Here is an 18,539-nt window from a genome sequence, read left to right as displayed (position 1 = left end):
CGGATGAACTTCTAGAGTGCCTTTTTGTATCATTGAAGTGCATTAAACACTAAACAAATGGCAGAATTAAACCGCAACTCATGCGTAGATTCAGTAGAAAATCAACAAGTCAAATCCAGTAAATCTGTCGCTATTGACTTTGAATATTGAAAATAAGCAAAACAAAACAAATACCGGTTTTAGGTAAACAATAAAATTTCATTTAAAAAAACGCTAAAAATGATTCACATTTTTGTGTCAGAACGGAAGTGGCAAATATTTGCAATAATTCATAAATATTAAAATTTTAGGCCTTTTAGAGCAGTAATATTTCTGGAATTTCTAAGCTATTGATGTACTTAAATATTTATAAAAGTTAACAAAATTAATTATGTGTGAAAAATTATCTGCTTTTAAGATTTACGAATGAAATTTCCCCCAGATTAAAATTTATTTTGTAGTTTTACCATTTTTTTCGAAATTCTAATTGAACTGTGAGCGAATTCTAGCTTTTATATGGTTTTTTAAGCGCCACTGATAAGCCCTACTAGTAAAACTGATAGTGAAGGCGACTGATTAAATATTCAATTGATTATTTACAAAAATAACATTGATGCTGAATTCCACGAATTTCGAATATGAAACAACAAACTACGAAATGTACAAAAAATTGGAAATTATAATTCAAAAAACCAAAACGCACACACTCAAGCACATACGCACACACACGCACGCTACCAGCAGTCTGCCAAAGCTGCTGTTGTCACTGGTGACTTAATAACCTCTCACCAATTTCATACGCCTCGTCTGACGACTTGTCTCGTGCACTACACACACACACACACACACACAACGATCAGCGATCGCTACGTCATCGATGCGGCTGCCGGCCAAGCTGTTTCGCAGCATATTTTGTGTTTTTATTGTTTCTTTTTTAGCCTTCTAGTTGTTTAGCTGTCGGTGACAAGAATTACTTTTAGCTTCGTTGAGTTCTCAGCCAGTGAGCGATTAGTTAAACGCATACATGCACACCGACACATACATTCAGAGATACTCGCCTTCATACGCCGCAGCGTTCGTTGTCTGATCATTTTCATTTAAGTTTCGCTACGGCGGCGATTTTGAAATCAGTCAAACAATCGCGTTCGTCGCGTTCAAATCGAAAAGTTTTCGAATCTAAAGCGCGCTACAACACCCCCTCGAAAGTGTTGTGATAGTGTTTGTGTCTTGCACATACAAAAGCATCTCAATTGAGCACTCGCTGAAGTGTGCCTGCATGTGTGCGCTATAAGATCCTTGCAATAGGATTGAGTGTGAGATTGGCGTAATTTGTGATATTTTTTGATTGTTTTTAAATAAAAAATTTTAAAATCGAAATAAGTGTAAATAACACTGCCAATTGATTTAGAGTTGCTGTAATGGAATAAAAGTGGATTACGCTTGAACAAGGAAATATTGAAAGTGAGTTTTTGAACTGGAAGCACACATTTTTGAAAGGCCTTGAATTTCTTGTTATTCAAATTTTTTTGTAGAACATTATTTTTAAATAAATATTGGTTAAATAAATATTGGTTCATTTATTCTTTTCTATTTTCGAATAAAATTAGTTATATGAAATATTTTTTCGGCTTATTTAAATAAAGTAAGAGAAAATTGCAGCTAATTATTGCACAATAAAATCAGCAGTTAGCTTTTTCACAGTACAGATTTAAATTGCATTACTTTGGCACAAATTCAATATAAATCTTTTTCTAAAATTTTTTTTTAAATGTTTAAATACTTTCCGGGTGTCGTAATAGACTATTGTGACCGTCGAGCGAGTTTCTTGTTAATTGCAGGACGTCCAACTTATGCTACCCTAACCTCAATCTTCTAATAATAACTGTTTTTATATATATATCTGTTAAAGAAACAAGTTGATTGATTAAAACTATAAAAAATATGTGTTTTGTTAATTTTTTTGTAATACTTAGGTTTCAAAAAAAAAAAAAAAAATTATTGAAGAAGCACTGCCAATAAAATTTTGATGGAATAAAATTACTACTTGATAAATAAACGCACTTACATATGGAAAAGATCTCAGAAAATTTTTTAGCATAAAATTGTTTTTTCGGCATTTAAAACGGAAATGTTAATAGTAAAAAAGCAAAAAAAAAAAAAAAAATAAAAGCACTTTAATTAATCAAAACTGATGGCATACTAAAAAATAAAAAAAAATAATAATAAAGAAATCAAAGAAAAATTTTAAGTGCATGATTAATAAGAGGCTGCTGGAATAATAAAAGAAAAGCATGAAAAAAGCAAACAAAAATATAGAAAAATAATAGTAATTGAAAATATGATTTTCGCTAACTTAAGATGTATTTATTGAAAAATAAAAAATAAATGCTTGCCGTTATGTGTAAATGTTTTTCAGACAAAACCCTTACATAATATGGATTTTCTATAAATAATTAAAAATAGAAAAATTAATAAGTAGGATCGACTAAACGGAAAATTAAAATATACAAAGTAAATAAAAAAGGCAAGACATAATTAAAAGAATTGTTGGGATAGTAAAATAAATACATAAAGTAAATTAACAGAACTAAAAAAAAATATGCTTGAAAACATTACATTGTAGCTATACAGGCTTGCCCTTTAATAAATAACTGGGTAAAAAAAAATGTTTAAAGTTCTAAATTTTTTTTGTATTGTAGCTACGCAGACTTGCCCTTCAATTAATAACTGGGTAAAAAAAAAATGTTTAAAGTTTTAAATTTTTTTGTAGCTACACAGGCTTACCCTTTAATAAATAACTAGGTAAAAAAAATTTTAAAATTCTAAATTTTTTTTCTAAAATTGTCTACAAAACTACATTTTTATATTCACTTTAGCAATCTTTACGCTAGCAGAAGCAATACACAGCCTTACAGACACTTACTTAGACACTCTATCCCTTTTAAAAAATCTATAATTATTGAGAATTATAGAGAAACTACGTATATGGATCTGCAATATAAAACGTCAAAAAACAAAAAAAAATATTTTTTTTAATAGCGCTGCTCTCAGACAGAAAATGACAAAGCGCTGGGTGCGCTTCTGAATGCCCTTTCATTAGTAAGGAAAAAAGCAAATTTGAACGCCTTTAACACGCCACACAATTGGTAAAGGGTTTTCAAATAACAGGTGTTATTTTGAAAGCCCGCTATTTCGGTAGATGTCACTTTTGAAGCTCTCATTTTTTGATATTTGACAAGTGGAAACTACGCCATTAATAAAAATGAAACGATACAGGCCTGAAACAAGGCATTGAAATTATTAATTATTAAAATTCACTATAAAAATGGTGAAAATTTGGCAGAGACGGTTCGTAACACTCGAGCATTTTTGAGACATCGAGAAGCACCTTGTCGGTCCGCAATACAGAAATTGGTGAAAATATTTGAGCTGTTGGGACAAGTTAGTGATGCGAAGAATAAAACCTTTTACTTTACCTTTACCTTTACTTTTTCGAAAATGAAGCTGAAGCAAGATATTTTACGGGAATAACACCTTTTATTGGAAAATCTTTTATTTATTTATTTTATTACTAGCCGAAAATGCTGTCGTCTTTTTAAAGATTTTAAACCTCAATCGGTTTATCAGCATAGAATACAAACGCATTCGGAAAAGCTTAATGGGAATGTGAAAAGATATATTGAACTGCGTTGTAGTTCTAACCTTTCGTCCATTATGTTTTTAAGACAGAGCGATAACGATAGGGATATTCTTTCTATGAGTGTGTGAAGAAAGGGTCTGAGAGGGGACTTGATGAATCAAGACCGAATGTACCAGCTGCTTTGGTTTCGTGTTTTTGCAAGTTGAGCAAAAGGCTAAAACAGCTGGTGCATGAATATAAACACCTGCGGAGTATCGCTTCCACTTTGACCAACATGAGGAATGTGAAATTTACTGAGGCTTACAAAAACGATTAAGCGGCCTCAAACGGGACTTATTGGTAATAGCGACGCCAGGTTCGACAATAACTGTGAGCTTAAAATATTTATGAAATTGCAAATACTTATTGACGAGAAATGCTTTAAGTAAATCATTAAAAAAGATGACTATGAAACTTCTGAAAAAATTTAGAAAAATCAGTTCAGATTTAATTTTTTCCATCAAGGTGTCATACCTTTTCTGCCGCATAAAGCACATGTTCCACTTTTTATATGGAAGAAAAAGGTTAATAAGCCAAAAATCAACGGTATTTTGTGATCACTTAAAATTTGCACTTTGTGCACTGAAATGAAATGTTCTATAAAACTGCACACCCAGAAAAATTTTGGTTAAAAAGTTGGATGTTTTGAAAAAAATTTGAAAACTTTTGTGAACTTTTATTGTAAGTTTCACACTTTGTGTATATATATAAACTATATTTTTTATAAAAAATAGGGCTGTGCTTATAATGTTGCAACAGAGGTATATGAAGAGAGAGGTGTGAGAAGAAAGGGTTGTTGTATGCCATAGAAGCGGTTAAGGCAGTTACATTTACAAGCATTCAATGAAGGTGTCAAACATTCAATACTGCAATGAGCTCTAATGACTCTTTTTATAGATTAAAATATTGTCGCTGATGTTACGAATCAGTTCCCTCAGAAAAAATAGCGATTTTTTCTCACACATATCAAACGGGATCTCGTGAGTTCTCTGTGAGTTTACGCCAACAAAAGCGGCGACTTCTTACTGAAGTGGAACCACTGGTAGTAGTGAATCATTTACTAAAATTTTGCTTGGCTGGATTAATATACACTACCTCTTAGTGAGAGCAAACACTTCGAACATTTTCCACATCGAAGCGGCTCTGCGTATGAGTAACACAAATTTCTGCTAAGTATAACTGCTAACACTTTGGCTTTATGGCAGCATTTTAATGGATACCCCTAAATGCACTCAACTATGTGCGATATATCAACAGCCGAATTAAAAATATTTATAATTAAAAAAAAAAACACTAAAAGAACTCTTCCTGCATCAACAACAGAAATAATTCCTAAATTCACTTTACGCCTTCCACTTCTGCCTGCGCCAATAAAAGCTTTAAAATGTCAACATTTACGATGACTAACAGCGAGTTTCCCAAAACTAGCGCGTTTCTCACTTTTACTGCTGACAAATTTTTGTTTTAGTATTATTTATTTTAATTTCATTGCCATTTGACATGACATACTCAATGACAGCAGTGGTGATAAATTAGAAAACATCAAAATGGATATGAAAACGAACACTTTAAGAGTGTGCGGCCGGCCACGCACTTGAATCATCAAAGTGAGAGGAAAATAAAAATACTATTAAAAAAAACACCTCCAAGCACAAATCTATTTAAACTCAAGTGTGACAGCCAAGAAAATATGAATATGTTTGTATGTATGTGTGGGTGTACGTGTGATTGCAGTTCTATTAATATCCAAATGTGTGTAGTTCTATGTGAAATATTTAAAGCAGAGATGCATAACAAAAAATTGAAATAAGACTAAGAATTTGCTTGTTGTGGCGCAAAGTGCGTGACAGGCGGCGCGTCGCGCTGGCGTGTGCCACCCGCGACAGATGTACTGGCCGGGAAGAATACTACTTGAGCGCTATGCAGGACAGTGCAGTGCAGTATGATGCGAAATGTATATATACCTATATATGTGTGTTTTTGTGCGCGGAGGGAAAAGTTTCGTTGATAACTGAAAATAGACTTTATTTTAATTTCAATTTGGAAAAAAACAATTTTTTTCAAGCCCTCCGCTCTATGCTGCTTTTAGAATACGTTGACCCAATTTCGTGTTTAATGATGGAATTTCATTTAAGTGAATTTGGAGAGGATGCTTTTGCTTTTGGTATGTTTGGCGTGGCTTTTTAAGGATTTTTGACGCAGTTCGGTGTGTTTAAGCAGACAAGTTGCACGATTTATGTTTGGAGACGCTGTTGGGCATTTGCCATAAATTAAATAATTAGTGCAACAATTTGTTGAAAATGCAATACGTGAAAGCAGGGGAGACTGTTGCAGTTAAATTTATGCCTTCACATGGCTTAGTGCATTCTAGGTTAATTTAGATGGTATGTTTTAGAGGAAAACTAATGGGAAATTGCTTTGATTTTATCTTCCATTGATCAGATAGAGTCTGAGGGCAATAATTTTAAGTTTGGCCGCAAGGTGTCCAGAAGTATTCGAAATAAGAATATTAAGAAGTTAGTGCTTACGTATAAGCTGTGGTGTTTTTTTCCATTTTTAGCGCGTTGGATGCCAGTGCAATTGTGGTTATCACCACAAAAGTCGTTCTCCATATGCCAGTGCATCCCTGGTGATGTATTTCTGATCTATGTTATTTCGTTTCTACCTCCACCTCGGGTAAGCTTGATTTGGTGAAAAATGCATGTTTTTAAGAATTTTTCTTTAGCGATGAAAATCTGTCCAAGCTGTGTTCCGTTCGAAATAAATCATACCGATTTCACGAAGTTGCCACGTCGGCATCTTCGACGAAATTAATAATAGGGCTGATGATTTTTCCTTTTATTTTTAATTTTTCAAATCCATAATTTTTATATTTTATTATTTTTATAATAACACCTTTTTTGGGTGTTTGGTCGAGCTCCTCCTCCTATTTGTGGCATGCGTCTTGATGTTGTTCCACAAATGGAGGGACCTACAGTTTAAAGCCGACTCCGCTGGGCAAATATTTTTTATGAGGAGCTTTTTCGTGGCAGAAATTCACTCGGAGGTATGCCACTGCCTGCCGAGGGGCGACCGGTATTAGAAAAAATTTTTTCTTAATTTTGGTGTTTCACCGAGATTCGAATCTACTTTCTTCCTGAATTCCGAATGATAGTAACGCACCAATCCATTCGCCTACGGAGGCCGCCGTAGTTGTTTACTTTTCTAAAGTATTGTTGAGCAAAATCTACCTAAGTATCATAAAAAAAATCAGATACCTGTAAACGGCCATATTTTCCCTGATTTTCATTAAAATTGTTTAAAACGAAGAAACCAATATATTTTTCTCAAAATTGGCATACAGTTTATGTATACATTAAAATAATATAAATTTTTTTTATTTAATCACTTAAATTTGCGAATGTACACCCAATTATTCCAGGAAGGTCGCAGCGGGGCTTCTCAATCGGCGGGCATTGTAGCATCGGCGTCAGTGACCTGAATACAAAAAACCAAAAATTTTTTTTTTTATTGATGTCATAATTTCTATATGAAATAAACAAGAATGAAAAAAAATTTCGCGGAATAAAATGCTCCAAAAAAAAAAAAAAAAACAAATGAATTTTGGGGTGAATTTTCCTACTATTTTTGCTTCGAAAAAACTATTTTGTCGAAAAATTTTCAAAATTCAAATTTAAATTTCAAAATTCACATAGAAAGTAATATCATAGAAAAAATGTGCGCAAAATTTCAGGGAGATCGGTCTATAACGTTTCGAGTTATCGTGTACGCCATTTCGAAAAATATAGTTTTGAGAAATACACGTCTAAAGTTGGCAATATAACTATACCTGAAGTTTTTTTTCGAAGTTTTACAGGTATCTGTCCCCTTAACTAATTTTCTGAAATCGCTTCAAAAAAAATTATACCTAAGTAAAAAAAAAACAATCCCTTGATTTTCTAAAATCTCCTTAAACAAAACCTACCTTAGTCAAGGTAAACATAATTTTACTTTTTTGTTTTAATTCCATAATTTTTATATTTTATTATTTTATAAATCAATTTTTTTTTTTTTCTTAAATCCTTGAACGAAATCAACCTAAGCCAAAATGTATATATAAGCAAATTTACTTTTTATATTTTTATTATTCCATAATTTTCATATTTAGTTCTTTTATTTCAATGCCTTCAATAACATTTGTCTTATCAGCTCCAATATTTCTTTCGAAAAAACGGCTGTTTGTTTCTGACCGGATGTACGCTCTACTTATTTTTAATTTAATTTTGCAGAATATGTTCCAAATTTCCACTTCTTTTTTGTCAAAATATACATCAGGTTTTTGCACAAAATAAAGTGAAATGACGTAATGATATAGTGAAATAACTGTATAAAAGTACTTATATGTAGGCATTTGTATTAAAATTATTTTCATAAAAATAATACCTCGACACCCAAAGGTCACAATATTGAACTTTTCAGAAAGCGCATCCCAGTTATCTCCGCTTAGTTCGTTTTAATGCGTATGAAGGCTGCTAAGAGTGTATACAAATAAAATGAAAACATAGCCTAGCTGTGGCTGAATATTAAATAAGAATGACTTGAACTAGATTTTTTTAATTCATAAGGAGCGAAGATTATCAACGGAATAGATTATACACTTGAACGAGTATATGTAGCGTCCATATGTATCATATTAATTAAACGAGCACACGTTTTGAAAGGCAAACAGCTTACGTGATTGTTTGAATCAAATTTAAAAATATGTAACAAATATATTCCATAATACTTTGCTTGGAATGAAAATATTTACATTTTTAATTTTATAGGGGAGAGAACGCGTGTGCTAGAAATACGTCAAAAATCCTTCACAATATTGCATACATACATATATGGGCATTTCCACAATCCACCACGCGACATACGAACACTTCAGAAGAAAATGTAAGATTTTGGTTTGCCAATTTGCGCAGTATCTCTCTCTTTACGAAAATTGTCAAACTCGTTGATCGAACAATTATAATAAAAAAAATTCATCTGCGCTCTAAAGGAACAGTATCAAATTTAGTTCGTAAGCCTGCTATGTTTTGAAAATAGACATTTAGACTAGAAGGCATATTAACAGCCAAAACTGCAACAGATTTCTTTTGCACGAATCGAACAAAAGCCGTTCTCATTCTCAAAATTTAATCGCTCATATGATCCAGTTGAGTTATCTTCCTTCAACAGTTCGTAGTAAAATACAAAGCCGTATAAAATTAACACCAATGACAAAGTTTTTAAATACATATTTAATAGTTCCCTCTTCAGTTACGTTTGTTATAAATGGGAAGAGATGAATCCAAGTACTGCACACTACAACAATCAGATCGTTGCTAATGTTTGAGCTAAACACAACAACTGATTCTCACCTTTTTACTCTGACCCAATCAGCATTATTTGTATTGCTGTGGACATTTGCACCAACAAGAAATAAAGAGGACGATTTAGCAGCGATCTCAGTGAGGCAATGTGAGTAGGAGCACCAACACTAGTAGTATCATAATTGACAGAGTACGAGTGGTGAATATATGCGAATTCGGTGACAATGCAGCAACAATAGGCACATGCACTATATTTTCAACAGCGACGTCTGCAGCAACAACCGAATGATCACCATCAAGAGCAAAGAGAGAGTACTTCGCTGCATTGGCTTCTGCTGAGCAATGGAAAGTAGGCGGAATATAGAACGCGGCAAAGAATGACACTGATTTTCGACTGCAGCTAGAAAAATGCAGGAATCTGTTACATACAAAATAATAATTTAAAATTGAAGCAGAGTAATGTAGCTCTCTATCGATAGTTTTCATCGTCAAATATATGTATGTGTTTATTTCTTTTAAGCTTAATTATAATGCAGTATACGACATTTATCACGTGACATATTTTTCTATCAGGGATAGTTCAAGTAACTTCAACTCGAATTTGTATTAACTGCTAAAAATGGCGCATTTATTTTTTGAGTTATTCACATTCGTTGTATTAATACTAAGAAAAAATTATATATGCGCACATGGTCTGTTGAATATTGCTCGAGAATTTCCTTTTCCTTGGCCGTCATTGCAAAAAGTTTGTTTTGCTAACACATTCACTTTCCTCACTTGCATTTTATAAACCTTGCAGGCTTCTCATACAGTGAGCTTCTGATAAAAGGCTTGGTAATAATTTGTCCATAAGCATTGATAGTATATTTTCAATCTGCAGAATCCAGTAGTACTGACAGTTTCGATAGCTCGGTACGGATCACAGTGTAACGTCGTCATATGAGTTGTGGGTAAAATTGTAAACCTGCGCAGATTTCGTTGAAACTTTGTAGGCACTTTACTTTCACTTAAAAAAGAAGAAAATGGAATACAGTAAAGATTGACGTACTACCACGCCTATCCCTCTTGTGAGCGGAAATGTTACAGTTATCCGATTTTGATGAAATTCGGAAAGCCCAACGGCTTTGCTTAGAAAACAATAATTCTAAAATATAGCTATAGTTTGACTCACTTCCACGCCTGGAAACCAGTGGATATTTATCGAGCCAACGCTTTGAAAAAGTGGCAAATTCGTAATGAAAGTGTCAATACTAAAATGATCGTAAAAAGTAAATACGCAAATATGCGCAAAAAAAAAAATTTGGTTTGAGTTTTTGTCATGATGGACCACTCTATGCCTATATACCAATAAGACTATTTTACAGTTATTCCTTACTTATTGTTGTATTTCCACCAATGCGCTTTCTTAGCTTAATTTGTGCTCTTTCAAACCTAATCTCGCTCTCTCTCTATTTTTCTCTCACTTTCAGCTATACTCAGCTAAAACTTCTCTCAAAAGTTAATTGCGTTGATAATGAAGGTCGTGTGCCTTGCGTTGGCGCTACTCTGCGTAGCACAATGGCGCGTACATGCCTACAGCGTTGGTAGCTCGTCTGGCTACTCATCCTCGTCGCGCTACACATCATCTTCCTCCACTTCATCCTCCAGCAGCAGTGCAGCCTGTTGTCAATTAAGTTCCTGGGCCTATGCCCACATCAATGAGGTGCGCCAGTTTGCAAATCGGTTGAGGCAAGAATATAACTACATGTCGCAGGGCAGCAGCACCGGCTATAGTGTGCATGGAGCTCAATGGGATGGTGGGTATCTTTTTAGTCCTTACAATCTTTTCAATGATTTATTTGAATATTTTCTCATTTTTTCTAGCAAACATTATCCATCTTACTGGTAAGACCGGTTCTGAGTTGGATGCACTGGTGCGTCGTGTTAGTGAGCAGTTGGTTACCGACATGCGTAAAGGTCTCTTGCCTTACAACACCATTGTCGCACCGAACTTTTTCGAATCGAAGGCTGCCGAAACGCTTGAGACGTACACTGCCGCCAGCGATGATTACGGCCAGCAACAGCAACAAGTTGAAGTTGGCCACTTTCAACCAGTCGATCTTTCGAACTTCGATGAGGTACGCAACTATGCCTACCCTGCCGAAGTGAAGGTTATCGATGGCAAGACCTATGTCGTGCATAAGAACTGCACCGAGGCTAAGAAGGTGAGCGGTGATGGGTCATATGGCAGCCCGCTGGTTACAGTGCGCAGTCGCAATCGTACTACCATTACCACTAGTGGCGGTGTGCCTGCATATACTTATGGCTCTGCTGGTTACAGCAGTGGCTCCCTGACATCTGACGGCGCTACGAGCTATCCAAGTTCGGTTTATGTGCAACCGGGTAGCAGCAGCAGTACTACTACGGTAAGACGCAAGAACACCGTTTACGATTGGGTTAATCAGAATATGGAACCCAGTGTAATGGGTTATAATCCGGTGGTAAATGTTGCGGGCTCTTCGGATTGGCAAATGGGCTCTTACAGGCCAGCCACACATATTCCCACTGACGTTGATGTGGAGACCTTTGGTGCTGGCGGGAGTCAAGTTTTCCGCCCGAGTTATGCGCCTGGATCTACGGTGACCGTGCGCCGCTATAACAAGACAATTATCACCAATCCAGATGGTACAAATACCGTTAGTGGCTCAGAATTGAACCGCAAGTGGGTTGATGGCAAACTCGTTTATGACTCGCAACGGCCGTTTGGTGAATGGACAGTGCCGCGCGGTGAGGCTTGGAAGCAAGAAGAGCGTGAACGTTTCTTCTGGTTCCTGACGCAAGGCAATATAACGCCACAGCGTTTGGAGGAATGGCAACGGCAGCAAGAGGAACGTCTTTTGGCTATGGCTGAACGCTATCACACAACAATTGAGGATATACAGGAATGGCACCGCAATGAATTGGATCGTTATCGCGTGTTGTTGGGTCAGTATCAGGCGCAAAACCCCAATCTTACCGGCTGGAAACGCACTGAGGCCGGTCGCCTCGACTGGCTAGTCCATCAGAATAGCATTACACGTGAGGAGCTCGAACGTTGGCAGCGCGAAAATAATGAGAAGTTGGTGCAACTTGCACGTCAATACAGTATCTCATTGCAGGAACTGAAGAACTGGCAAATCGAGGAGCTGAATCGCCTCTATGCTTACTTTAATGATCAGAATAATTCGATGATTTCACGCCCCATAGATTCCGGTTCACTGCGTACCAATGAACAAGAACGTTTGGAGGAGCTAATTCGCCAGCACAATGCCACAATTACGCAACTCCAGAACTCCATACGTTTGGATCAACAAAAACTGTCTGATTTGGGACAAAAGTATCGTGGAAATGTGCAAGATATGGAAAAGTGGTTGAAGGGTGAATTGGCGCGCCTGAATGGTATTATTAGCGAACAACGGAACGAGATGACACGTGTCACGGAATGGCAAAGCTCTGAGCGCGAGCGTCTAGAAAATGTTGTTAAGCAACATCGTGGCTCAGTGGAAGAGTTGGAAGCGCAAATGGCACGCGATCGCAACTATATGAAAGCGTTGGCCGCAAAGTACCACGTCAGCCTTGAAGAACTGGAGAAATGGCAGAGCTCTGAGCTGGACCGTTTACACAACGCAAGTCAGACTAAACTTGAATTAGATATTCAGGAATGGCAACGTCGTGAACGCGAACATTTGAAGTCTATTGTGAACAAGAATGATTTAACCATTGAAGAGTTTCAAGCAAAGATCATGAGCGACCGTTCACGCCTCGAAGATTTGGCAAAAACCTACAAAATTCAAGTCTCCGAAGTGGAGGACTGGATTAGAAATGAAATTAAGAATTTCCAATCACAAGGACTTTTGAAAGAGGTCGAAAAAGAATTAGAAGCTTGGCAGCAGAAGGAGCGTGAGCGTTTGCATAAAATTGTGCAGCAGAATGAGTTAACTGTCGAGGAGTTGGAGAAGAAAATCAAGGAGGACCAAACGCATTTATACAGCATGGCGAACATGTACCAGGTAAGAGTTGAGGAAATCGAAGAGTGGCTGAAGAAGGAGCTACTACGCTTACAAGGTGAAGGCCTGATCAAGGTGGAAGACTTGAAGGACTGGCAGAAACAGGAACGTGAAGATATACTTAAGATTGTGCAGGAGAACAAGTTAACCATTGAAGAGTTTGAGAAAAAACTGTTGGCGGATAGGCGACGTCTACAAGAGCTTGCGCAGACGTACAACGTGCAAACATCGGAGATTGAGGGATGGATAAAGAAAGAAGGTGAGCGTTTGCAGAGCTTGGGACTACTTCAGATACAGGAACAACTGAGCAACTGGCAGAAAAGCGAACGGGATCGTCTGCTAGATTTGGTTAACAAGAATAATCTCTCTATCGACGAACTGCAAGAGAGTATCAAAAAGGACCGCCAGCATTTGTACACATTGGCCCACCAGAACCAGGTGCGCGTCGAAGAGGTTGAGGAGTGGATCAAGAAAGAGATCAACAAGTTACAGGAAGAAGGCTTAATCGAAATAAACAAACTCAAAGACTGGCAGTCACAATGGCGTGGCAACCTGACAAATATGGTTAAGGAGCGAGACTTCACCGTAGAAGAGTTCCACAAATGGTTATTGGAGGATCGCAAACGGCTGCAAGACCTCGCCATGCAACACAACGTGCATATCGAAGAGATCGAGCAGTGGGTGCGCAATGAGGAGCAACGCTTCATTAGCATGGGTCTGCTGAAACCAAATGAGAAGCTAACGAACTGGCAAGAAGTGGAACGTCGTTACTTGGAACGCATCACACAAGAACAATACCACTCCACCGAACAATTGGAACAACGTTTGCGCCAAGACCGCGAATTGCTGGAGAAATTGGCACGCGACTATAGCGTGCAAGTCGAGGAAATCGAGCAATGGATGAAGAAGGAATTGGCACGCTTACGCGATGATGGCCAACTGCAAATCGACAACCTTACCGCTTGGCAAATAGCTGAGCGCGAGCGCCTCGAGGAGCTGATCAAACAGAATAAGGCATGGAGTGTAGAAGAATTCGAAAGTGCACTGCGTCAAGACCGCGAGCACATGCAGAAGATGGCCTTCCAGTACCACACTTCGGTGGAGGAGATCGAAAAGTGGATACAATCGGAAGTCGACCGCCTACGACAACAAGGTAAACTCGATATTGAGAAGCTCACTGAGTGGCAGAAGGCGGAACATGCGCGTATTTTGAATTTGCTGCAACAACAATCCACCATCACAGTGGAAGAGTTCGAGGAGAAAGTGCAAAAGGATAAACGTTTCCTAATCAACTTGGCCAATCAGTATCATGTGAGCGTAACAGAAGTGGAGGCTTATGTGAAGAAGGTCATTGACGATTTGCACAATAAGGGAAAATTCGAGGTCGAGAACCTGCAAAACTGGCAGTTGGTCGAGCGTGACTACATCAAACAATTGATCGGGCAATATCAAAATGGTCTATCCACTACCGAATATGAACAGAAATTGTTGGCGGATCGTGCGCATTTGTACCAGTTGGCTGATCAGTATCGCATTAGCATCGATCAGATCGAGAAGTGGATGCTTGATGAATTGAAACGTTTGCGCAAGGGCTCAGCCGATCACGTGCAAAAGCTGGCTGAATGGCAAGTGGCCGAGGCGCAACGCTTGAAGGAGCTCATCCGCGAAAACAATCATTTGAGCTATGTTGAATTCCAAATGGAACTTAATAAGGAGAGACAACGCCTACAAGAGCTCGCCAAGCAGTACTCAGTGAGTGTTGAGGAGGTCGAAATGTGGCTGCGTCAACAACTGGTCAATCTGAAGACCACCGGACAAGTACAGGTCGAGAGTCTCACACAGTGGCAAAGTGAAGAGCAAAAACGCTTGATTGACATGCTGCTGCAACAACAGAACAGCCTCAGCTATGAGGAGTTTGAGGCACAGTTACGTCGGGATCGTGCTCACTTGCAACAGTTGGCGCAAGAGTACAGCGTGAGCGTTGAACAAATTGAAAACTGGATGCGCGACGAGCTACAGCGTTTGAAGAACTCCGGTCTGCTGCAAGTCGAACAGTTGACTTACTGGCAAAAGAACGAACGCGATCGTCTACAGGAATGGTTAAATCAACAGAACAATGCCACAACGTACGAGGAGTTCAATACATTCTTGCGCCGCGATAAGGCACGTTTGGAGCGCATTGCACAGGAGTATCATGTGACTGTTGAAGAGGTTGAATCCTGGGTGCAACAGGAAGGTGCCCGTTTGCAAGTGCTCGGCCTGATTACACGCCCACAGAGCTATGTCATCTATGAGGACCACAGCGGCAATGATGAATGGAAGGTCTACACGCTTGCACACTTGAAAGCCGTCGCACAAACAGTGCCGATGAACTGGCAAGATTTTGAAGAGTACTTAGTTAAGGAGCGCATGCGTTGGGAGCAATTTGCCCGCCAGTACCACGTCAGCGTGGAAGAGATCGAAGAATATATACGCGAGGAGGCGCAGAAACTTAATCAGCAGGGAGTTATTACCGGTTCAATGACAGTTGAACAGTGGGAGATCGAAGAAAATCAGCACATACAAAATCTGATAAACGACCGATTACGCAAGCAACAGCGTTGGTCGATTGAAGAGCTCGAAAGACAGCTGAAGCAAGATCAGGAGCATTTGCGCCAACTGGCTATGCAGTATCACATAACGGTCGAAGAAGTCGAAGCGTGGTATAAACAAGAATTGCAACGTCTGCTGGAACAAAATAAACTCATATCTGAACATTTAGTCGACTGGCAACGCCGTGAAAAGGACCGTCTGTACCGCCTGATCACACGTCAGCCGGGTGTAACCGTGGAAGTGTGGGAAGAGCAAATTTTGCGCGATAGAAACACACTTAACAATCTAGCCGATGAATATCATGTGTCCATTGAAGAGCTTGAATCTTGGATACGCAACGAGCTCAGGCGACTCACTGATCTGGGGCTGGTACGCGACCTGCACCAATCTACCGACTACAATAACTGGCAGAAGCAGGAAAGTGAGCGCTTGCGCAGCATTGCTGCCGAGATCAACATTACCCAAATCGAGTTCCTTGAGTTCATTGCCGCCGACACTGATTACCAACGACGCTTGGCAAAACTCTACGGCACCACGCTGGAACATTTGGCGCCCTTCCAAAGCATCGAAATCAGCCATTTGCAGCGTGAAGGACTTTTGGACAACACTAAGCTGCTTACGCTTGAGCAATGGCAGAAACGCGAACGCGATCGTCTTTACAATTTGATCAAAAATCAGAACTTCAGTTTGAAGAATCTACGCAACTGGCAGCGACAAGACATGTTCCTCAACGAGGTGGCCGCCAACTATGGCATCACTGCACAGGCGTTGAAAGACTGGCAAATTAAAGAATTCGAGCGTTTCATACAATTGGCCGAGCACTATGGTGTGACGCTGAACCAGCTACAAGACTTCCGTGATAAAGAATGGCGCTACATAAACTTTGTGATGCACAAGAAGACCAGCAACGAGGGCGAACGCATTAACTGGGGTGCCGAGGAGGCGAAGCGCATGGCAGCACTCGAACGCAAGACCGGTTTGAGGGGTGAAGAATTACTCCAGTGGCGCCGCATATTCTATCTGTTGTGCCAAGGACTGCTGCCGATGGACGCTTCCACTGGTTTTGGTGGTCATGAGATGGGTGCCGGTTCGACAAATCGCACCGCCTGGCCACATAACGTTATCTCGAAGGATCGCGGTGATCAGCCACCGCATATTTACGACGAGAATGTTGATGCCGAAGAACCCGGACTGGCCGGCCAAGACAACAGTTTGTATCCACTGCCCAATGCAGCCATGAAAGTGGAACCAACCACGCAATATCCAGCTCCAAGCGCGGCCTACCTTCCACCGTCCAGCGGTGGCCGAACAAGTGGCTATCGTTACAGCAAGCAGGAATACAAGTTCACTGTGCCAGCGGGTACAGTCAACGCCGCGGCTAGCGCAGATGCGAGCAGCAGTATGGCCAGTGCGAGTGCCAATATCAACGTAGGTCGTGCACGTTATGGGCGTGAGCGTGAAATTGATACGCAACAGCAGCAGCAGCAAGAGGTGGATGACTACGGACAGCAACAGCAAGTTGAAGTGGATTGGAATGGCAAGTTAGAAGACGGCGGCCAGCAGCAAGTGCAAGATGGTTATGGTCGGGGCGGTTCTGCCGGTTACTCATCGTCATCTTCATCATCGCACGGTCACCATTCTGGTGGTGGCAGTAGCTATGGCCGCACAAGCTATGGTGGATATGGACATCGTCAACAGCAGCAGCAGCAACAGCAACAACAGGAAGACTTCGGACAGCAACAGCAGGTGGACGATTTTGGGCAACAGCAACAAGTTGAATTGGATGACTACAAACAACAAGAATGGGATCAGCAGCAACAAGTGCAGGTCGAGGATCTTAGTGGTTCCTACGGTGGTGCGCAGGCTGGCTACAATCAGAAGCAAGTATCGAGCACGGAAGCGAATGCGGTGAGTTGAGTGGCTCTGACTTTGTCTTGCAAAAAATTTATTTCAGTGCAATTTTATTTATGGATTTCCTACTCCTTCCGCAGCACGTCGAAGTGGCTGCAGTAACTGAAAATACCGGTCTGTGGAACTCCTTTAAGAAGAAGGCTTCTGGACTCTTTGGATAACTCATCTCAGGTGGGGCTAAAGGCCCTTTAAAAATCTAAAATTGATAATTCAGACAAACGAAAAATCGATACACTTTTGTTCATAAATCCTTCAGTTGTTTTTAATGTAAATTTATTGCGTTTTCATGATTTATTTCGTAATTTTTTATAAATAACGTGTCATATTTTGATTGTTTTTTATATTTTTATTTGTTAGTTTCTAAGTTTCTAAATGTGTGCTCCATACGCGAATAATACGACTGCTTCGTTTTATAATTAATTTAATTTAATAAAACGATTACTTAAATAATACAAAAAATAAATTCGTTTTCTCGATTTAAAGGAAGGGCAAATAAGTTAAATTCAGGAATATTGAAAAATAGTGTTTTACCTTCAAAAATATGGTCTACTTAAAAATAGTTTACATGCCTGGTATGCGAGCTGCTTGGTAAGCTCCTATTTCAGGAACAAAGGTATTTTTAATTTCGCTTTTTTGCTGTTTTTACGTTAAATTTTACTTAGCTAAATTTCATCATTCATAGTATTTAGTTTCAGTTTGTGTTAACTGTTAATGTTTAACGGTACTTAAGAAAATACGTAAACAATTCAACTAGTTCATATACATACATACATACACATATATTTAAGTACAAACATAGTACACTTTGATGATTTTAGAATTTTCGTTATTTTGTCTTTATAAAGGATGGTTAAGTTTCAAGGCCGGTGTTAATTTTGAATAAAATACAATTTTTTTAGGAAATTGTTATCATTTCTCTTTATTATGATAATATTAGTACGGCTCAATTACGTATAAAACAAAATATTGGCCAAATGGCAGCCGCGGTCTCGGCATAATTGAGGTTCTATGCTG

The 18,539-nt window shown here is 38.8% G+C and overlaps 1 protein-coding gene across 1 annotated transcript; it reads left to right on the top strand.

The window, feature by feature from the left end:
• Positions 1-1,119: 1,119 nt before the first annotated feature.
• LOC129248660 (tiggrin) lies at positions 1,120-17,948 on the top strand. Its single transcript, XM_054888292.1, has 4 exons — positions 1,120-1,440; positions 10,467-10,793; positions 10,861-17,522; positions 17,606-17,948. The coding sequence occupies exons 2-4, from the start codon at positions 10,511-10,513 to the stop codon at positions 17,684-17,686; spliced, it is 7,026 nt and encodes a 2,341-aa protein (XP_054744267.1). The 5' UTR covers positions 1,120-1,440; positions 10,467-10,510; the 3' UTR covers positions 17,687-17,948.
• The last annotated feature ends 591 nt before the right edge of the window (positions 17,949-18,539 follow it).

The sequence above is a fragment of the Anastrepha obliqua genome, chromosome 5, assembly GCF_027943255.1.
Source record: "Anastrepha obliqua isolate idAnaObli1 chromosome 5, idAnaObli1_1.0, whole genome shotgun sequence".
Lineage (NCBI taxonomy): Eukaryota > Metazoa > Arthropoda > Insecta > Diptera > Tephritidae > Anastrepha > Anastrepha obliqua.
Note: the sequence above shows the minus strand (reverse complement) of the source record. Positions and strands in the feature narration are given on the sequence as shown.

Coding starts and splice junctions, on each gene's coding strand:
- LOC129248660 (XM_054888292.1), top strand. CDS start 10,511: ATGAAGGTCGTGTGCCTTGCGTTGGCGCTACTCTGCGTAGCACAATGG. Junction 10,794..10,860: donor GCATGGAGCTCAATGGGATG/GTGGGTATCTTT, acceptor CATTTTTTCTAG/CAAACATTATCCATCTTACT. Junction 17,523..17,605: donor CGAGCACGGAAGCGAATGCG/GTGAGTTGAGTG, acceptor CTCCTTCCGCAG/CACGTCGAAGTGGCTGCAGT.